Source organism: Pseudochaenichthys georgianus, chromosome 5, assembly GCF_902827115.2.
Source record: "Pseudochaenichthys georgianus chromosome 5, fPseGeo1.2, whole genome shotgun sequence".
NCBI lineage: Eukaryota > Metazoa > Chordata > Actinopteri > Perciformes > Channichthyidae > Pseudochaenichthys > Pseudochaenichthys georgianus.
Window position 1 is genome coordinate 34005228 of NC_047507.1, and position 21845 is coordinate 34027072.

The 21845-nt window shown below is 41.1% G+C and overlaps 1 protein-coding gene across 1 annotated transcript; it reads right to left on the reverse strand.

The window, feature by feature from the left end:
• Window positions 1-9933: 9933 nt before the first annotated feature.
• On the reverse strand, window positions 9934-21844 carry gpr37l1a (G protein-coupled receptor 37 like 1a). The gene is made up of 2 exons (XM_034082279.2): window positions 20865-21844; window positions 9934-14662 (listed from the first exon to the last, which is right to left on the reverse strand). Exons 1-2 carry the CDS (start codon window positions 21513-21515, stop codon window positions 13661-13663), a joined length of 1653 nt encoding a protein of 550 aa, XP_033938170.1. The 5' UTR covers window positions 21516-21844; the 3' UTR covers window positions 9934-13660.
• Window position 21845: the final 1 nt, after the last annotated feature.

Sequence of the window (21845 nt, forward strand, 5' to 3'; positions counted from 1 at the left end):
TGCTACATTCCATGCTGGCTAAATATACTGTCTATGCTTGATAGCTGTGAATCAAATCAAGTTTTATTTATATAGCACATTTATAAACGATTTTTGGTCGAGCCAAAGTGCTGTACATATAATAAAATTAGCTTACAGTAGAGACACTTTACAGCAAATACAACAACACAGATTGTTCAGAATATCAGTATGAGAAAAACGACACCCTCTGCATGTATTATGTTATATTATATATTATGCTTATACTTATATTATATATAATTTTTTATTATTATATTAATATATATTATATGTTATGCTACATTACTAGCTGGCTAAATATACTGCCTATGCTTGATAGCTGTGCATGTATTATGTTATGTTATATATTATGCTTATACTTATTATAATATTTTTTTATTAATATGATATTGTAGTGCCGAGAGATATGGGAGTCGGAGGCGATCGAAGGTGGTCACCACAATATGTTATTATGCTACATTACTAGCTGTCTGTTCAATGCTAAAACGAAGTAAACTGGATATAAACTCTCCAAACAGTTGAAAACCTACCAGTTTCACCAACTGTCTCTGCCACCTCCCGCCATGCCTGGTTCCTCCGGTTTAGGTAGGTGAACAGAGTACAGTCATACAAGACTGGGACATTTGCCACGGCAATTATTAATTTGTCCTCCATTTTCTGACATAAGGAAAATAGTCGAGACCTGCATACACGCGGTTTGATTGGCTAGTGCTTGTAATGACGGGAATTCAAAAACGGGATTTGATTGGCTGACGCCAGCTTCGAGCAAGCCTCGAGCCTCAAAAGTTGAACATTGTTGAACTTTTGACGCCGATAGACGCTCGCGAGGCTTGCAACGCCTTGCCATGCTACCCACAATGCAGTTCGGCGAATTTTGAAAATATCCTACGTCACCCCATTCAAATGAATGGGCGAAGCGTTGGAAGCCTTTTTTGACGCCTGTAGTGTGTACGGGCCGTAACGGCCTCTGCGAGCGCTTCAATCGCTACATGAAGGCGGCCCTCAAGGCCGGCCTTACGGACGGTAACTGGGTCGACAAGTGATGCTGGGCCTGAGGACCGCACCTAAGGAAGATCTGCAGTGCTCTACAGCGGAGATGGTCTACGGTCAGCCGCTGAGAGTTCCGGGGGATTTCCTCCCAAATGCATCAGCTTCCTGGTCTGCCACGGCCCAGCGGGTTTTCCTGCGAGACACAGCGGAGGCTTTCGCTCCAGTTCCGACTACTCAGCACGGTGCCCCAAGGTCTCAAGTTCCCGCGGAGCTACGCTCGGCTGGGCACGTCTTCATTCGTCACGACGCACACAGAGGCCCCCTGCAGCCCCCTTACGATGGACCTTTCCGGGTTTTGGAACACGGTGAAAAACACCTGGTGGTCGACATGGGCGGTAAGGCTGAGCACGTCTCGGTTGACCAGGTGAAGGCTGCTCACTTGGACGTGGACCAGCTGGTGTTGCTGGCCCGGCCGCCGAGACGGGCCCGCCCCCTGGTTTTGATTCCTGTCAGGGAGTGTGGACCTGTTGTTCCGGTCCCTCCTTTGACGGGGGCCACACAGGCGGAAGTCGCTGTGCCGACTCCGGTGCGCAGGTCTCGTGGGGGTAGGCGGGTTGTTCCTCCCCGCCATACGGATTTTGTTTACACGTGAATTCTGGGGGGGCTTGAGTGGTGACACCATGTTTGACCACAATTCACCTTTTGTATTGTGTTGCCACACGGACCCTTTAGTGGGCACACTTAGCTTTAGCTCGTCATTCCTGCTTAGCTTGTCATACCGAGCAGACGTGTATTTACCTTCTTGATGTTAAATGATAATAAAGAGTGGAACTCCATTCTCAACATACCGCCTCCGACTCCCTTTCATCGGCACTACAGTACTCAAATTTCACTTATCGCAAAACCGCATTCATGCACCGTCTGTTTTGAATGCGGAGCGAGTCACAATAGTCCGATATAAGCATGGAGAAAATTGTACACAAGGCACCAGCACAACGTTCCCCGGATGAGCTGAGCAGGCTGAGTCCCTGTAGCATCACAGAGCTGCTAGCAGAGAGACAGGAAGCTAACAACAGCAGTCACTGGACAGACCTGTCACTCAATGTGACCACGCCCTAATGTATGCATAACTTTAAGGCTTATAGGTCCCATGACATGGCCATTTCTACTGATCATAATTCCATTGTTGAGGTCTACTAGAATAGATTTACATTGTTCAATGTTCCAAAATCACATTGGTTTCTCAAACAGCATCTCTGTATAGTATGTGTATCACTCTCTGTCCTCAAGGGCTTGTTGGAGCTCCTGCCCCCCCTCCCTATGAGCCCACTGTGCTCTGATTGGTCAGCTCGCCCACTCTGTTCTGATGAGTCCACCACCGTTACAGCGGGACATCAGTGTTTATGTGTTACAATGGCATTTGTTAGCAACCAGAAAATGACACCAGTAATGACAAACAGATGAGAATGCTGCGTGGGGTCTGGGTGCTGTGTTGGCGGGACGTTGCAGGGCTCGCTGCTCCGCCCTTTAAGGCTCGAGGAGCGGACAGTGTGAGCTGGATTACTGATGTCGTTTCCTGGTTGCTGCGTGGGGTCTGCGAGACAGCAAGACACCGCAGAACTCAGCCTGAGCACACACACACACACAGACACTCACAGCCAGGCTGTGTGTTCCGGCGAAACTCCGCAGAGTACCGCGGCTGAGAAAAGATAAGGCTGAGTGAGTGTGTGTACGTCACTATGACCGTTACGTCACTATGACCCAGTGTTGTACTCAAGTCACCAATTCACAAGTCACTCTCGAGTCACCACTCTCGAGTCACCACTCTTCGAGTCCGAGTCCAAGTCCGAGTCACCAAGGGAGAGTCGTAGTCGAGTCCGAGTCCAAGTCCGAGTCACCAAGGGAGAGTCGTAGTCGAGTCCGAGTCCAAGTCCGAGTCACCCAAGGAGTGTCCGAGTCGAGTCCGAGTCATCATTACCTGTGTTCGAGTCCGAGTCCAAGTCGGAGCGTCAATGTACAAGTCGAGTCCGAGTCATCGTGGGGGGGGAAATTCACGAGTCCGAGTCCAAGTCATCGTACGCGAGAATTCACGAGTCCGAGTCCAAGTCATCGTGCGCGAGAATTCACGAGTCAAAGTCCGAGTCGCGTCAATCAGTGCGCGAGTCCGAGTCGAGTCCCGAAAATCGGGTGTACTTTGAGGGTTTGTGACTCTGCAGACCGTTTACATGCTTAACCCTCTGGAGTCGGTGGACGCGCTGGCGCGTCCAAGTGCGCATAATTTTACGTAAGTAATCATATATTTTCGATTATAAGGAGTAGAAACATGATTCAGATATCCGCGGAATCGCGGGAAGGGTAGCTTTCCAGCAGTATCTCCTGTGAGACTGTAACCAGGGCACAACAGCCAATATGGCCGCTCAAAGCAGCTTGACTTTACACTGTGTGGGATTGGTGGATTCGTGTGTCCGTCAAGGAAATCTCAGACGGCAGACATCATGGTCTGAAATGACCAATGGACATCGAGAAATCACTAAGGACCTACCCACCGAGTAAAAAAAACATAAACCACGTTTCTCCCATCAGTTTACGTCAGTGTGGAGAGAGAGAGACAGACAGAGAAAATGGCTAAAAAAAGTTGCCGACTTAACTCGAGATTTTTTTCGCTAGCAGCAGTAGAGCCTCAGATGTTCAGAACCTGAAGTCTTCGACTCTTCTGAAGAAGAAGAACACAACGACAACAACAAGGATCCATTTGGACATGGGTAAGTGTAAATATTACAGTAATAGTGTACTAGCAATGTGTGGGGAATACCGCGAAAATGAACAATAGGTTTATTGATATATATTTGTTATCGATAGTCATGAACTTTTTCTTGGGACAAAATAGACTCCATTAGCAAACGTTTACTCTGTGTTAACGTTATTTTGGTGTGTAAAAATGAGATTACATGTGTAGATGATTAAATTAATCATTTATTCGTCCCACAACGGAGACATTTACAGTGACATGATTTTGCCATCGATTATTGTATCATACTGTTCTGTACAGATGAGACTTTGTCATCGATTTATTTATGTGTGCCTGTTATTATTTTACCGTCCTGTACAGATGACACTTTGTAATCAGATGTAGCATATGTATATGTGTGTCTGTGATTTTATACTGAATGTAAAGTAACTGGAAATACGTGTGTGTGTGTGTGTGTGTGTGTGTGTGTGTGTGTGTGTGTGTGTGTGTGTGTGTGTGTGTGTGTGTGTGTGTGTGTGTGTGTGTGTGTGTGTGTGTGTGTGTGTGTGTGTGTGTGTGTGAGTGAGAGTGAGAGTGAGAGAGAGACTCCTTTTCCAACCTCCCAAACTTTCTTTTTATGTGTGCATTTTTATTTGTGCTTGAGCAACATTTTACTTGAACTTTATTTCAATGAAATTAGTTGTAATTGTTGTCCTACATTTTTATTTGTTTTACAGAGATGTTTCACAGCTGTCTGGGCCTAGTGGCCCACAGGTGGCGTTTATCCAGCAGCCACAACATCCATCTGTGCCGGCCCCCAGGTCAAGATCTACTGTGGCTCAAGGGCCTTCACTAGAGCCATCACCACCAAGGACCAGCAGACCAGCATCACTACAGCTGCCTCCACCTCCATCTGCGGCTGCCACCAGGTCAAGATACACCTCAGCACAAAGGCTCCACCACAGCCATCACCTTCAACCCAGCCAGCAAGGAGGTCTCGTGGAGGTCTCGTATAGCACTTGTACACCCCACCTACACAGCAGCCCATGCACCATCACCCCCACCTACACAGCAGCCAGACCCACTGTCTTGGAAGACAGACAAAGACCTTGACACTGTCTTGACATTTATAATGAATAGTTGGTTGAAAGTTCTGATGTTCAATATTGTAAATAGTTAGATTTTCCAGTTTCTTATATTTATATAAATAGTTGGTTGAAAAAAACATATTTATAATAAATTGTTGGTTGAAAAAAAAAGGTTGAATGCTCAATTTGTATTTGTACACATCACATGAACCTTGGTATGTAATATGAAGTCATTATTCAGTCCTACTGTATCTCAGTCCCTGCTGTGGTGAAAGTAGAGTGATAAACACTTGTTTTACTCAAAATTCGAATACATTTTTTTTCATTTTAGACATGAATTACACATTTATATACAGTGTAATTCAAATATTTCACTGCTTTTGTGATCCTAAGACTTTGGTAACCAAATCTAAAACACCAAAACATTTCGATCACATGAGTACATTTGTGTTTTCATAAGAGTTTTGAAGATTTTCTGAAAATCGGATGTAACATTTTAAGCTTTTGAGCTACTTATCTCATCAAACAGTGCTCTAAGGTGAGTAATTTGCATATATAGCAATACCAGAGATTGTCCTGAACATTTTGATATTTAACACATGGGGTGCCATGTGAGAAGAAACACATTTAAAAGGGGATTTAAGAAAACATCAAAAATTCGAGAAAATACCCTTAGACTCCAGAGGGTTAAAAAGCTACATAACACACAAGGGGACGGGTAATAACCAGAAAAACATGACATGGGACCTTTAATATAACTTAAACAAATTATAAATGGAAGTAACTCATTAATAAATGGTAATTTGTGTAACACTTTACAAGGCTCCCTTTTGGCAGCTATAAATGTTAGTAACTCATAAATAAATGGTCATAAAGAGATGCCAAGAAACATCAAGATGGATGGGGGAGAATGAACTCAGTGAACAACAGATACCAAGGATGCTGGCTGATGAAGAAGACGAAGTAAGCTAGTGCCAATATTAGTCATCTTGCCAAATAGTGAGCCTGTGTTGATGTATGAAAACTATGCTAGAACTGGTTTATAAATGGTTCTTAATGATTAATAAAGTGTTTGCAACCTAATTAATAACCTAATTATAAACCCTTTATGAATCTTTTATAAGGGTAGTCTTATTGTAAAGTGGTACCCATTCATCAATACTGCCATTTTGATAAATTAATTGATATAAATGTGCAATAGTCCACTCAACAGGTAATTTCAACCAACTGTTTGAGTCAAGTCAATACGAAATAGCAGGACTCGAGAGGCCTGTGTAAAATACAAAGTGTACTAATAGAGTTAACTTTTGAGTTAAAGGGGACCTATTATGCAAAATGCACTTTTTTATGTTTTTTATACATAATTATGTGTCCCCGGTGTGTCAGGGAACCCACAAAGTGTCAGAAAACAAAACCCTCTCTCTTTTCCTACTTACCCACATCTCTAAAAATGGGGGAACAATGGAGCTGATCCAGATGTGCGTCCGATATGACGTAATATCGGCAATGTGGGCTGGCTTTACACCCGCGGCACTATCAGAAACGTTGCTATCAGAAACAAAGCCTGACGTGTTTTTGACGTAATATGGTCTTTGTTTACATTAGCAAGCATCGCTAACACTCAGAGCTAACGCTGCACTGGAGATAGCACATGTGTAAAACAGCAGGAAATAAAAAAAGGTACTCACCTTGTAGTAAACCCGCAAGAAAGAAAGCATTTGAGCTCCATACTGTTTCAGAAATAATCCTTGATGTGGTTTGGGACATGATATGGCATTTATTCACGGCAGTATTTAGCTGAGAAGCTAAGGACCCCGAACCTGCCGTTCTCTAACTGGGCTGAAATAGAGGGATATGAGGGATGTCTAAAATGCATGATCTGTTTTTTTTTAGCAAAACACATCGTAGACATGTTTTTTATATATTTTTATATATCTGAGACCCATAATATATGCCTAAAAATAGCATGATAGGAGACTTTTAATACAACTAAATAAATCAAAGCAGGACGGGAAAAGACGGGAAGCAGCTAGCTTGGCTCAATCAAAGTTAAAACATTCACCACGAACACCTCTTAAGATCATCAATTAACTTTTAGGATCTGTATCAGAAAACATTATATTCTATAAGACATTCGTTCATTTTACTACACTTTAACCTTTGTGTGCTGTTTGGGTCTGTGGGACCCGTTTTCAGTGTTTACTAAAATAAAATGTATGCAATTTAATTATTTTAACCTGCTTTATTTGGTGGTGGACGTCACATCCTCTAGGGTCCGGTGGCATGCACCCCCAGGAAGATTTTTTTTAAATGTTGAAGTTAAATGCATCAATCTGGTGCACTTTGAGCTAGGGCTGCTCAATTAATCGTATTTTAATCGCAATTACGATTTTGGCTTGCAACGATGATGAAAACAACATAATCGAAATAAAACGATTTTATTTATTTTTAAATAGGTTTTTCAGTTGAATTATACTTAAAGTTCAGGGTAATCAACTGTTAAAAACATACTTTTCAAATTATTTTCTTCAATAAATTGATGTTTTCAAAGTTAATCGTTTTTAATAATCGTGATATCAATTATTGACCCTGATTGTTGCCATAATCGAGCAGCCCTACTTTGAGCCGAACATGAATTTGTTTATTTTTTTATTTTACATTTTGTATTTCGCGACCCACCTATCACATCTCTGCACCCCACCAGTGGGGCGCGCCCCACACTTTGAGAAACGCTGGCATAGCTGATTAGCATTGATCTGTCGTCTTGGTAGCGGTTGCTGCTAACAGATATTGTGCTGTTGAGTCTGTTTCCTCATCCCGCTGAGGCTCGAGACAGCACAAGACAAGTGTAAAAACCAGCTGTCAGACCACACAGAGGAGAGCTGGGGGCACAAACACATGAAGGACAGCACTTTTATTTTTGAAATCTTTGCCTACATGACATATCACATTTGCATAGGCCTGTTTAATTACTCAAAATCTGTATTTATTTTGTTAACCCGTTTTTTTATAGAAAAGTGTCAGCATTTTGCAGGTCTAACCCAATAACTATTTGTGATATGTACAGTTCCCCGTGATAAGGCAGTCAATACTATTTAACAGATGATTAGCATGCTATGCTAACGTAACTAACAGTAGGCTTAAATGCAGAAGGCCACATTTACTTTATTTGAGGTACACTTTATAACAAGGGAACAAAACACATGCATAGGTTAGTCAGTGCTAAAAAGATGTTCATTTAATCTTTTTGTAAAGTACAGTTACTTTATACATTCATATATATGCCGCTAAATTAGCTGAAAGCAAAATACATAAAAACAAATGATGGCTAAGGTGGGAATTTATTTTCGAATGCTTTTTTTGATATTTTTTTTTTAATTCTTTTTATATCCCTGTGCATTTCTTGCTTGTATCTCCAAAGTAGCCCTTCGCTATCTCTTAATTATCCCAATTTGGGATTAAGCATTATTTTAGAATTACATTTACATTACATACAAAGAATTATGGATACCAATGGTTTCAAAACACTTGAAAAACTGCAGATTAATAAGGATTATTGTCTGTCTAGTAAAAATGTATCTGTAGATTTTCAGATAAAGATAGAAAAAAGTGAACTGTGGGAAAAGCCAACTCCAAGTTTGATGTCAACAAATAACAGTAACATGAAGTTTGGTAAAAGGCAACTCCAAGGACAGTTAATTAAAATTGTAGACAACATAGTGCCCACTGCCCTATATAAGACATTGATTCCAGACAGTGTCTGACTCTGTGTTGGTTTTATAATTATCAGTTAATATTCATTATTTATAGCCATAAAACTTGTTTGTTTTTTGGGGAGGGAGCACCTGAGGGGCCATCATGTACACGGCCATCATGTACACAGCAGTGGGGTTAAAACCCAAGACCTTGTTGGTTTTAGGCCATCATGCTAACTTGAGGTCACCATGCCACATGCGTCTCCGCTGGCTGTCAAGGCAACTAAGAAAAGAGGAGTTTTGGCTTATCTGGGAGGACGGCAGCAGTTTTCCTCCCCTGCATCTCCTCCCGCTTTCTTCTTTCTCTCTCCTCAGTAACGGGGGCAGCTGGTGGGAGGCGGTGGGTGTTGTGTAGCTTAGCAACTCCCTTGGTGGACGGCGATTGATATGCAGCTTTGTTCAAGTGTCTCTCTCTCTGAGCCGGAGAGGGGGACGCCTGAACAAAGCTGGCCTTATTGAAGCTTCCCCTCCTCCTTCTCTGTGCCCATGCACAGCGACGTGGGAGGACACATTTTTCAGCTCAAAAGAAATCGAAGCTCAAACTTACAACAGCAGAGTGTAACTAGGGGCCCGCCACATCTGTGAAGGGCCTGCAGGTGTCCCTTGGAAAATGAATGCTTTATGCTTTTATAGTATTCAAGCAGACATGGTCTAAAACTTCTTCTTAAACCGCTCGGAAAAAAATAAAGCCACTGAAATAAACTTTAAAATCTCCCCATACTGCTTCTTCTTAATTTATTTAGTAAAAGAATATCTTTGGACCTTTTTAGAGCATTTCCGGTTGGTGATTTTACAGTTTTTTTCAGTAACACTCTAAAATGACACACAAATCATAATTATTTAAACTGAAACTCAAAGAGAAAAACCTAAGCTCAGATTTCAAAAACTCCCAAAAAATATATTGTTTGTTTACACAACTGTGACTATGTGTTTGTGTTGTGCATGAATGTTGCACTAATTTATTTTGGAGAAACATAGAAGTATAACAACAGTATATTTGTGAACAATCTTTAAATGCAGAATTCTTTACATACAGAACGCCATAAAAGATGAGTGTGCTTTAGATAAAGCACCACAGTGTGTAGTTGGTTGGAAGTGCCTTATAGGCCTACTATGAATGCCATTTGGTGCAACTTTGGTTTTAGTGTTTATGTAGTCTTGAGTGCAGTGCTTCATTCTGCAGGATATATGAGGAGTTTTGCACTTTGGGTGTGTGGCTTTGGGAATTGTGTTAAGTGTTTTGAGAAAATAAGCCCTTTTAGCAATTGAAAAAAACTGTAAACATCCACCCCCAACACCTGATGCTTTTAACTCAGAGTTGCTGTTTTTCTTCATCATGGAAACGAGGAGCAGAGATTGAACTTCTTTATTGTGTCCAAAGCATAACCTTCACATCATTGTACAGTCAATGCCAAACACAAATCTACACACAATGAGAACTCCTACTCTTGTAAGCCTTTTTTCAAGAGAAATACATACAAAAGGAATAGATGAAAAAACATTTTCTTTTGTCTTCCCAATTGTTATGGCGAGATCATGAATATCAATGTATTCTATGTGTGTCTATTGTAGTGATAGTGGGTTGCTTTTATAAAAACATGTTGGAAAATACAGTGTGGGATTAATCTAAGAAAAAAAACGGCACACTTTAACCAAAAAGAAAAACGCTCTTAAAACAAGTGGTATGCACCTAAAGTACTAATATCTGTCAAAGATTTTCTAACAACTGAGGCCATTTGAGCGTCGGGACATTTGCATTTCTTTCTGGTCCCAGAGGACCAAATGCGATCCGGCTCTGGCCCAACACAGCTGCCAGGTTTGGCTCAGGTTTGGGGGGTGCAGTCTGGCAGAGAGCAGCACTCGGGTCAGCTGTGGGCCAAAACCCAGAATTAGACCAAGTTAAATTAACTATGGACTCATTTTGTGAACGAGCCATGCCAAGCTGCATAGGTGGCCTTATGTTTTTTAAAGGTTAAATACTTTTTTTGTTGTTAATATCTATTTGTTTCTTGTTCCTACATTGATGCTGAATTGCAACAATATAAGTACTGGTTTCCCTTTTTAGATTTGTATTGATTTAAAGTCCATTTAAGATCCATATCTTGCCACAGGATAGTATCTTGAAAGCTAAAAGCCATCTTCCAAGAAAGGATTGATACATTGAAAAATGTGTCTTTTAGGATTCTTGGTATTCTGGGAAGAATAGCTGGTTTGAAATGTATTTTAATTTCTTCTGAGGTTTTTCATTCTTAAATTAACAATTTGTCTTTCTGGTTACTCCAAGTGGTTTTAAATGTTGTAGAAAATGGTTTGCTAGAAGAAAATAATGACAATCTTTTAAGTAAACATTCAAACGTCTAGAAACAGCTGAAAGCACTTGGTTGAACGAGGAATTCCTGTCTACTCTCCACAGCAACTGCTCACAGAGCGACTTTGTTAATTATGTCTGCAGAAACTCAAAGGCCAACTGTTATTGTGAAGCTGTGACCTTCAATAATTGAATAATGACAAAAAGGAGCGTCACAGTCTGCCGTGCACAGCTTTCTCCTGCAGTGGGTGTCCAGAGCACTGCTGCGTAGCATTCCTTCCGATGGAGATCACAGTAAACATTCGCCGTCTTTTTCCAAATAAAATTAATCCACAAGTGTTCAGATTGTTGCTGAAAAACGTGATGGCTAAGGAACAAAGGCACCCCCGCTAACAGGAAACTTTTCTTTCCCCCCTTCTCTCAGTTTTTCCTTTGTCGGATATTAACCCAACATTTCTCCTCTCCCCATTGTTTTGTTTCTCTATCGTGTCTCCTCTTTTTGTCTTTTCTGTGTGACTTTTCTCTCTGAATTTCTTTGGCGGTTTAACATTTGACTTTACTCTTTAACTGGACCAGGATGTCTGCAGTTTTGAAAATCCAATACTTTATAAGTAAAATACAATTAGGTCTTTTACAACAACATATAAAGACATCTCTGCAGAAAGTCATTTCAGTTTTTTCTTTTTTACACAAAAGTTTAGTTTCCAAGGTTTCCTTTGAGGAAAATCCTGCTTTTTATGAAAACCACACAGATTTCCAGGATTTCGTTTGAGTTATTTTATACTTTTCTTTTAAAGAAATCCTACATACAGAAAAAAAACCAACAACTTATTAGTCAATTCTGACCCATTTTCTGCCGAGCTCATCATTTTTTCTACTGAATATGTTCATCTTTAAAATGCAATTAAAACTAAAGTAGTTTCAGCTGGTCACTTCAGTTTTGAGCAAACGTTACTCAAACAGGAGGACATAGAGCACTTGTTAAGGTCTTCTTCTCTAGCACAGAGGAACACATAAGAACCAGTTGAGGACTTGTTTTGGTTTTTGGATGGGATTCGTTTCAAATGTGGGTAATAAACAGATTTTATATTCAAAGATGTAATATAAGAATTAAGAAGAGGTTTTCTGCTGAATGGAATTGTAAATCCATTAAGTTCATTTTTATTTCAGTAATTTCTTGTATAAAAGGCTTTGTGAACACAGATAGAGCATTTCTCAACATCTGCACTGTTCAGGGCAATCAAATGTAAATTCTAAAAACAAAAGGAATCTACTGACACCCTAAAAATGGACTATACCCAAGTCTCGTAGCTTCAAAACTCTGATTTATATCTAATATGACCTCTTTTCATCCGCATGTTTAACCTGCTGTCTACACAAACAGCAACAGCAAAATCATGTACAAAAAACAAACACAAATACGTCAATAAGTTCACAGCAGTCAATTTGCCGATAATAAGTCTCAGTAGTATTTCTATTTCAGTTTAACCCTAAACAATCCCTCTAATGTCCAGTGTTTCTATCTGATGCAGTACTTAGAGCAGAGAATACAAATATTCGAAAGAGCATTAGATCCATATTAATAACTTTATAATAATAAAAAACACCTGTAAAATATGTATGACTCCTAAAACAACAGGATTAAATCCATCACAGGTGGACAACACTAAAATCCCCCCACAAAAAATGCACACAAAAAATCAGACATTCTATATTGTTTGTAATCATCTAAGCGTAGTCACGTTTCTGCTCCTACAGGCTCTAAACTACCGGTTCACACAGACTTAATTCCAGTCTATAACAACTTTTATTTCAGTAGTTTTGTCCATCATTTCTATCAGTTTTAATAATATTTTATTGTACTTGCAGGTTTACCGCTGACAGAAAATCAGTCAGAACAGGTTAGAAACTCATTTGTTGGTTGAAGAAACTTAATTGGGAAAGAAAAACAAAGTCAACAATGGTAACATCCATCACATTTTACAGACCCACCTTATGTTAAAACTTTACCTTGGAAAATAAATATTTTGGTGCCAAATCAGGTTTTCATAGACTCAAGCTAGACACAAGCGTTGTTATGGTGATGCTTGGTGATCAAATCTGGGCTTGCATTGGAGAGAGCCGATATCAGGGCTCTGTCCAGTGACGTTTATTCACATCTAACTGGGAAACCCAGTTCTTTGTGGAGCTGGTTTTGTATATGAGGGCATCGTCTTGTTCAAAAGGGGACAGTAGGAAGTATACTATTCCCCTAAATCTTATTGAATGCTACAGTATAAAGATTTCCCTTCTTAGAAAACAGACCGGTGCAGAGGAGTGTGTGTACTCTTCTCTCCAACCTGTCCGATCGGTTTACTGCTCGAGACACATCAGACTTCTTCTTGTTTCTGCCAGATCTCCGATATCAACTTGGAGAGGACACCATTCTTATAAATGATAGAGAAAGAGTGATTCAGGAATAAGTCCTAAAGCCCGGAATTGTGTAAGCATTTAGAAGTTCCGGTTCCCTCGTCTCGATGGGTTGAAGAAGATCTGTGGTTGACACAAGCTTACATACTTTAACGATTTCTTCTCAGCATCAAAGACGTCAGTTAATATGCCCATTTTTTTGCAACAATCCATTGGGGAAATCCCATCGTCTTTAATTGAGGGAACCAGGGTGATGCTGACTTCCGGGTCACCCTACACAAATATGTCTTCCCTGCTTCACTATATGATGGACAAAACAAATACTCCTAAATGATAAACCTATTTGCAGTTGTTCTAAAACTCAGCAGGGTGTCCCGATAACTGTTGAAGAGTCTTTCACCCGGTCGTAGCAAACTGATGGTTCTATCGGCAACAAGCTCTTCATGGTCTCATCTTTGCAGGAAGGGGACAGGGAGGACGGAGTTGGCGATGTGGGCGAGGAGGGGTTGGAGGTGGCTGCAGTCGAGGCAGATGAGGAAGAGTTGCCGTCGGGGAGGCACTCCTCGCAGCAGCAGCAGCAGCAGTCCATGAAGGCCTGGCCCAGCGAGCGGCACAGGCACAGCAGCAGCACCGGGGTCGCCGAGCAACGCACGAACAGCAGGAAATGTCCCAGCAAACCCAGAGCCGGCAGGGCCAGAGCCGGGAGAGCTGCGGACACGTGGGCGGAGACGTACGCCAGGGTGATGTTACAGATGCTCTCCGGCAGGTTGCATATGACGTACAAGATGGTGAGAGACATCACAGTTGTGCGCAGCCTCTGCTCTCTCGTGTGCTGCTTCTTCTTCGACGAGGAGGAGGAGGACGAACATCTTTCCATCACCTTTTCAACGGTGGGTTTCTGCGGGAGACGTTGGGCGACCACCTGCCTCGTCACTAAGTCGCAGGCCAGAGTGAAGAGCAGTGGCATACAGATGTAGCACCCGAAGACCCACCACATGCGGGCCTCATGGTAGGTCAGCACCAGAGAGTAGACGTTCTCTGGGAGCTCCACCGACGGCTCTCGGACGCAGATATCCACCTTAAAGGCTTCTGATCGGGCCCTTAAGGCGGCCATCAGAGAGCCTCCTCCCTGCCGGTCACTGGGGAGCATCGGCAGGCTGACGGTCTCCTGCACCAGCTGCCACAGCAGCAGCTCAGGGGCCGCCAGCACCATGGAGCCCACCCAGATGACGGACAGCTTGGACAGGATGGACTGGCAGGGCTCCACCCTCGGCGCCTGTAGGGGCCCGGGGCCGGTGGCTGCATGGAAACGATCAATACTCAGAGCACAGAGGCTGAATGTGGCCACACCCAGAGAGCTCACCTGACGGAGACAAGACGGAGTGGCAGTCAGATGAAAGTTAATACTTACATTACATTTAATTAAAGAGGCCCTATTCTGCTCATTTTCAGGTGCATATACATGTTGTGCCTCTACATGCTTTAATGTTCAAAAAGCTCTTTATCTTTCTCATGCTGCTGCACCTAAAAAACCCAATAAGCTAATAATTGTGAGTGCTGGTGCATTCATTTGAAATGAGCTGTACCTTTGGTGTGCGTGTCTTAGGTCTAACAGCCATGTGAAACACGCTGGGTTAACAGTCTGTGACAGAAGATGTGTCGTCTTTCTGATGTCCAGATATCAATGGGGATATTCATCTTTGCAACACTTATATCCTTCTCAGACAGTAAGCTCCACAGTAAGGGATAATAATAAATGATAGATGGCACACATTGGGGAACAACATAGTTGTATATTGAAAAAAGACATACACACACACACCTCCTAGAACAGAGCAACAGACCCTGTCCTAGTTGTTCATAAATCAGAAACACCTTTTTGATGTTATAAGCCGTTAGTAAAGGGTTCTTACAAGGAGCCTCTGTGTCTTTGCTACAGTACAGAGAAGACGCCAGACACCAGTCAGAGGTGATAGCCTGCTCTGGATTTAAACAGTACAACATTATTTAAACCATCTAATAATAATAATAATAATAATAATAATAATCTAAAGTTATTTAAACAATATATTAAAAAAACGTTCTCTTTGAACATTGCAGAGCTTCTTTTAAGCAGCTTAACACTGTATTCATTCATGCGGCTGCTCTCAGTTCAGTCAGACGCGACCTGTTAGCACGACTCAGACAAACCACGCCTTCATGCAGACAGATGGTTTCAATAGACCACAGGAAGGGGTTTTGTTGCTTCACAAACAGATTTACGGCTTTCCTCGGCCTTATTGTGCCAGCCAGGGAAATTAGCCACAACTACAGTAATAACAAGGTTCTTCTAAGAAACTGCTTTAGAATACAGAAACAGGGACATAAAAGGAGCCACAGAGGGAATAAAGAGCCATTATGTTGTCGCAGCTATTAGCCGACAGACTGGAGACAGTTATTGGTGCCTCGTGCCCATTAACGTTCAAAAACACAGACTATCATTACAGAGAGTGCTTAATGGCCTCAAACAGTTGAGACACAACGGAAGATAATTAAGACAGAAGCAGAGCCCTAATCAGCATGAAAACAGTTGAACTAACACAGCACAGGGGCAGCTGGCAGCCTGGCCCGCTTTCAACTCTGCTCAATAAGGAGACCACAAACTGCTCAACGTTAATTAATTAGAAAGAAATTCAGTCATTAATTTGCATGAAAATAGGTGAAGCAACAAAGAAAGGAGGAGGCCAGCACCCTGACCTTGTTAAAGACTGCTTCGTACAAGCTGTTATTACAAATGAGTGAAACTCCACTTCAGTGATTTAGAGCTGTGTAGGCGTTTGGAAGTGGTTAAGAGCCAAGAACAAGGACTCCACACGAGGAAACAGGAGACAGAGGAAGCTGCTGAAAACCCAACATATAGCCAAGAGGCTGGGAGGGGTCTCAGTTAATACTCTGTGAAGGAAACTCACCCAAAAAACGGAGATACTGCATGAACGTTCACATCATTATTTAGCTTTAAAAACATTATCATTTAAAAAAAGTATAGAAATATATACATACGTGTACATGTGGACAGTAAGATGTGTACAATATAAACAGTATCAACATGTAGAGCCGCTTTGAGACAGAGCAGGTAAGTAAAATATATATTTATGTCTTATCTCTTGGTTTGTACATTTCTTAGACAAACCAAGCAATTAGAAGATGTGCTGTCTTGTGCTTTAGGACATTTTTATGGATTTGTTTTTTCATTTTCTGAGAATCTACAGACATCTAATCGACTCGTTAAAAATATATTGTGTGATTTATCAATTAACTTAATTGCAGCACTAGTTTTCATGTTGTTTTAATCTTTCATCAGTGCCTAGGAGAATAATATATGCAACCCATGGTGCAGAAACACTGGGTCTTAAACAACCTGATCTCACCAGAATGCGTGACTCCACCACGACTTCTTAACACCACAATGCGTGGTGGAGTCACGAACTTTGTTACATTTACGTGTCGGCACCACGCAAACAACCCCAATGTAAAGTGAATGAGGCTCCTTTGTCGTGGTGCACACACGCATTTCTACAACGTCCCGCAGTGAGCTTTTATTCTATAAAACGTTTTTTTAAATCTACTTTATAGCTTGTAGTAACTCACGGGAGGCTTCTTTTATTTTATTTGTATTCATAATAATTTTTATTTTTCGTCAGAATGTAAAAATTACAGTGCATTGTGTGTAATGCAACTGTGACTTTTATTAAATTAGTTAACGTTATTTAAAAGATAATGATCATGTCCCATGTATTGTATTACGAGCGTCCATTCCCATTGGATAACGGAGAATTTTACACCCGGAAGTAAGTATTCTCCTTACTGTCGATTGATTTTACAGTGATATCTGCACTACTCATCGACTAAAAAACACCAAATTGTCCTTGTTAATTACACAACATTGATTGGTTTGAATTGTGTGCAATGCTTTTGTATTTCCCCCCTTCAATTCGGAGAAACAAAGATTTTTTCGGAGTTTTTGGATGGCAGAAGACACTACACTACCCAGAATCCTCAGCTATCGTTTGGGACTACACCATGTGCTTAGCTTGACAAACCCGTGATCAGTCCTCAACCTCTTTGATTGGTTGACCTCCAACTGCATTCCATATAAAAAAGGTTTCAAAGAGAAAATCATACTTTATTCAGCAGTGCTTGCTTTACTCGTTGAAAGTCATCACATGAATGCATTGTAATAAATGGTTTGGCGGCATTAAATATTACACATCTGTCGTAGTTCTTTATTTAGAGATCGGGCTCAGAATAGACCGGAAACTATTCTTTTACCGTTCTGTTTTAATTTCACAATAAAGTTAGTAGTCATATTTTGTTTTGATATTATTGTTTTTTATTAACTACTAGACCACTGGGTCATGTTAAGACCATCTTTTTTGTGTTGCTATGGATTTTTTCCATCACTTTTGTGTTACAAATATCAAAACAATAACAAAATAATATTCGTCGTAAACTAAACCAGAAACAGCAGTATATTTTATTTTGTTAACACTGTAAACTTGACAGCTTTTTAACCCAAACCACCTACTGGTTAAAGCACGTTATTGCACGTTTAGAGTAATTGCAATGCAGGAAGATTGTGTTGCTTTTTAACGACTGTTTAAAATGCCTTTTTCTTAATGTCTTTCATTTTTGTAAAGCACTTTTGAATGTGTTATATTTTATGAAAACATTTAAATATTAAGAGTACATACAAAATAGTGGGAAAGTAGAAGGTCAATGATATAAATATAGAATAGAAAATATCAAGAAGATACTCAAATGATATCTAGAATAAAACAGTTTAGTGCCTGATAGGAGGATGTGCTAACTAATAAGGCTTTATTTAAACATTAAAGAATACTTCAGGTTAAGGTCTTCTTTTAAATAGGAAAAAAGCTTTGGGGGTATCTACAGATAAATATTAAGCCTGACAAAGTCTAAATTGCATGGTTTGTTTTGGAACTTGACAATCAACTTTCCTGCAATGTTAACTATGTTGAAGCACTTATTTTAACTGATATTATACACATTAATTATCTTATGTATGTAGATAGTATAAGAAATGTGCAGAATACGACAGTGTAATGGTGGAAGTATACACACATATTGATAGATGTCTTGTAATGCACTGTTGAGGAACCTGTGACCCAAGTTTTTCATTCATTGCATAACTACACTGTTGTGTATATGATATGTCAATAAACCTTAGAAAATCTTGAAAGGGATGTGCAAAATAGCAATTATATACAGTCTTTAATGAACTATTAGAGAATAACGAGTAATGAATATGCTTTAAACGGATCTTGCAGATAAATATTTAGTCTTCTCAAGCACCAACTATCAAATATCTCGCCTGATTGTTGGCACTTGACAATCACCTTCACTGAATTTCACTCAGGTGTAACTAAAGTCTGATTTAAGGGTTGTTTATATTTCACATCATTAATCCAAATCTGTAAAGTAACTAAAATAAATGTAATGGAGTAAAAATACCAGGTTAACCTTAAAGAAAGCCCTCAGGATTATAAAAGACCCCCATCACCCCAGCCACAAACGGTTCTGTCTGCTGCCGTCTGGCAGGCGGTACCACAGCATTCGGACTAAAACCACCAGACACAGAGACAGCTTCATCCCACAGGCTATAGACCCACGATTATTAAACACCTGAACTTAGAAACAACATCCATAACATTCATCTGGCTGCTACTTAGAAATTATTTATCTAATATATCATATTCCAATCACTTGTAGACTCTTATTGCACTATTTCTTCTGTGTAGGCCTATCTGTGTTATTGCGTAGCACTGTTGGAGGAACCTGTGACCTAAGGGGGGGGGGGGGGGGGTAGGACACGTTCGATTCCTGTTTTGAATAGTGTGCTGTCGATGGGTTTCATTCCATTTCAAAGTCCTTTTTGACGCTCTGTGTAAACTTCGCACACTGCCACTCCAACATCCAATCACAGAGGTTGAGGACTGATCACAGGTTTGTCAAGCTAAGCACATGGTGTAGTCCCAAACGATAGCTGAGGATTCTGGGTAGTGTAGTGTCTTCGGCCATCCAAAAAATCCGAAAAAACATTTGTTTCTCCGAATCGAAGGGGGAAAATACAAAAGCATTGCACACAATTCAAACCAATCAATGTTGTGTAATTAACACGGATAATCTGGTGTTTTTTAGTCGATGAGTAGTGCAGATATCACTGTCAAATCAATCGACAGTAAGGAGAATACTTACTTCCGGGTGTACAATTCTCCGTTATCCAATGGGAATGGACGCGTTAACTAAAGGGAACAATCTATTTGACACAGCTGAAGCTCTGGCCTTCCTTAAAAACTAACTAATTTAATAAAAATCAGAGTTGCATTACACACAATGCACTGTTTTTTGAGAACACAAATTCGTAACTAATGTAATCTTTACATTCTGACGAAAAATTAAAATTATTATGAATACAAATAAAATAAAAAAGCTATAAAGTAGATTTAAAAAAACGATTTATAGAATAAAAGCTCACTGCGGGACGTTGTAGAAATGCGTGCGTGTAACATGACAAAGGAGCCTCATTCACTTTACATTGGGGTTGTTTGCGTGGTGCCGACACGTAAATGTAACAAAGTTCGTGACTCCACCACGCATTGTGGTGTTAAGAAGTCGTGGTGGAGTCACGCATTCTGGTGAGATCAGGTTGGTCTTAAAATAACAAAGAAATGTTTTCGTTTTAAAATGTGGCAAGTTAACTCCCCCCTCTGGAAAGCATAACTAGTCTTCCATGTCCCCAAATTCAACCTAGGTCCTTGATAACTATGGCTCTGTGTTTCATTGTGAGTTGGGGAAGAAGAGTCTCTCGATGCATGGCCCCACCGGCCTCTACTGCTGCTTCATAACAGACGGCTTCAGAGGCCACACAGCCCATAACAGCACGTTTGTTACTGCTCCGAGTCTGAAACTGAGCAGCAACAAGACACAGACAGGCCATTCATCACGGCCCTGGTGTCTCTTTATTAAACTGGATAACATTTACAATGAGTCTAACATGGGGGTATAAAAACAGCACTGACAGTGTGAAGGCAGACTTAATTATCATCACATTGAGTAGTTTGTTTGAACTGTTTAAGTTGTTTGACATCTCTTTGACATCTCATCATCCACGTTTATACATATATATATATACACATATAGAGAGAGAGAGAGAGAGAGAGAGAGAGAGAGAGAGAGAGAGAGAGAGAGAGAGAGAGAGAGAGAACTTAAATACTTTCAGAAGCAACTCATGGTTAGCCTACATATGATTACATTATTGTGAGGATTTGCTGCTATTCTCCCTTTAAAAATTAGAGAAAACTATGTAATTGGGTTTTAGACTCTTGTTCAAAGCTTTGGGATATATTGGCAATTTTAGTCTTTTGGCACAAATTCTGAAAAGTTAAGCCCGTTTCTGTTTTCTCACAACTTCAACAGTCTAACTTAAGTTTCGGCAGAGTAATGTTTAAGTAAACACAACTTTAGTAAATTAAAAACGTTTCACACATTCATCTGCCCCTTCTCACCTCCAAATAGGGCACGAGCCGACAGGACAGGTCTCCTAGCAACCTCTTCAAGGTGAGCTCGTGGAAGATGACCACGGGGAGGCAGAAGAACAGCACGAGGAAATCCCAGAAAGCCAGCCCCGCGAGGATGCAATTCCACGCGCTCTTCAGGTACAGGTTGTGCCACACTGTGCACATGAGCGCGAGGTTACCAACGATGCCCGTGGCGAACAGCACAAGGGCCAGCAGCATTACCGCGTACGCCGCGTAGGAGCCATCGGTGACCGGGAACAGCGGGTTGAGGAGCCCCGACCCGCGGACTGACGATGAGTTAGTACCGGGCCGGGCTGAGGAGGCTGCCCGTGGGGTGGTGGTGAAGTAACCGCTCGGGTCGTCGTACGGTCGCCCGATACTGCTCGGTGAGTGCGGCTCTCTTTTCCTGAAATTACCATCCTTCGCTCCACGGGGGACCCGCTTCAGGCCGGGAACTTTAAAACTTTCATTTCGACCAAGAGAAGTCCTATCCGGGGAGAGAACATCATTTGTCCCCGGTGCCGGAGGTCCAGCATCCTCCGTCTCCATCGCAGACCCCGGCTGAACCTCCCGGGTTGATCTGTGACGGAGCTCCGCGGTCCGCAGACAGAGCAGCAGAAGAAACAAAACCGGACTCATTTTCGTTACCGTTTAAGTAACAACAACAGTTCCGTGTGATCCGTCTCTTTCACAGACATGTGCTGCAACAACTTATATAACTTGTGTTATTAAAAAAAAGTCCATAAATCAGTTTTTCTGAGATTCCGACCACCGTCCGGTCCTGATGCAGAACTTTTGAGTCTGCTGCCTCAGCACTTGTTGCTCATCATGAATACAACACGGAGCTTCCGGTTATACATTTCAAAATAAAGGCAAACTGAAGTGGAAAAGTGAAAATGGACTTGAGTGCGTTTTAAATGTAACATTGATGTTACACTTCTTGGTCTTTTACAAGTTGTTTTTCTCCCT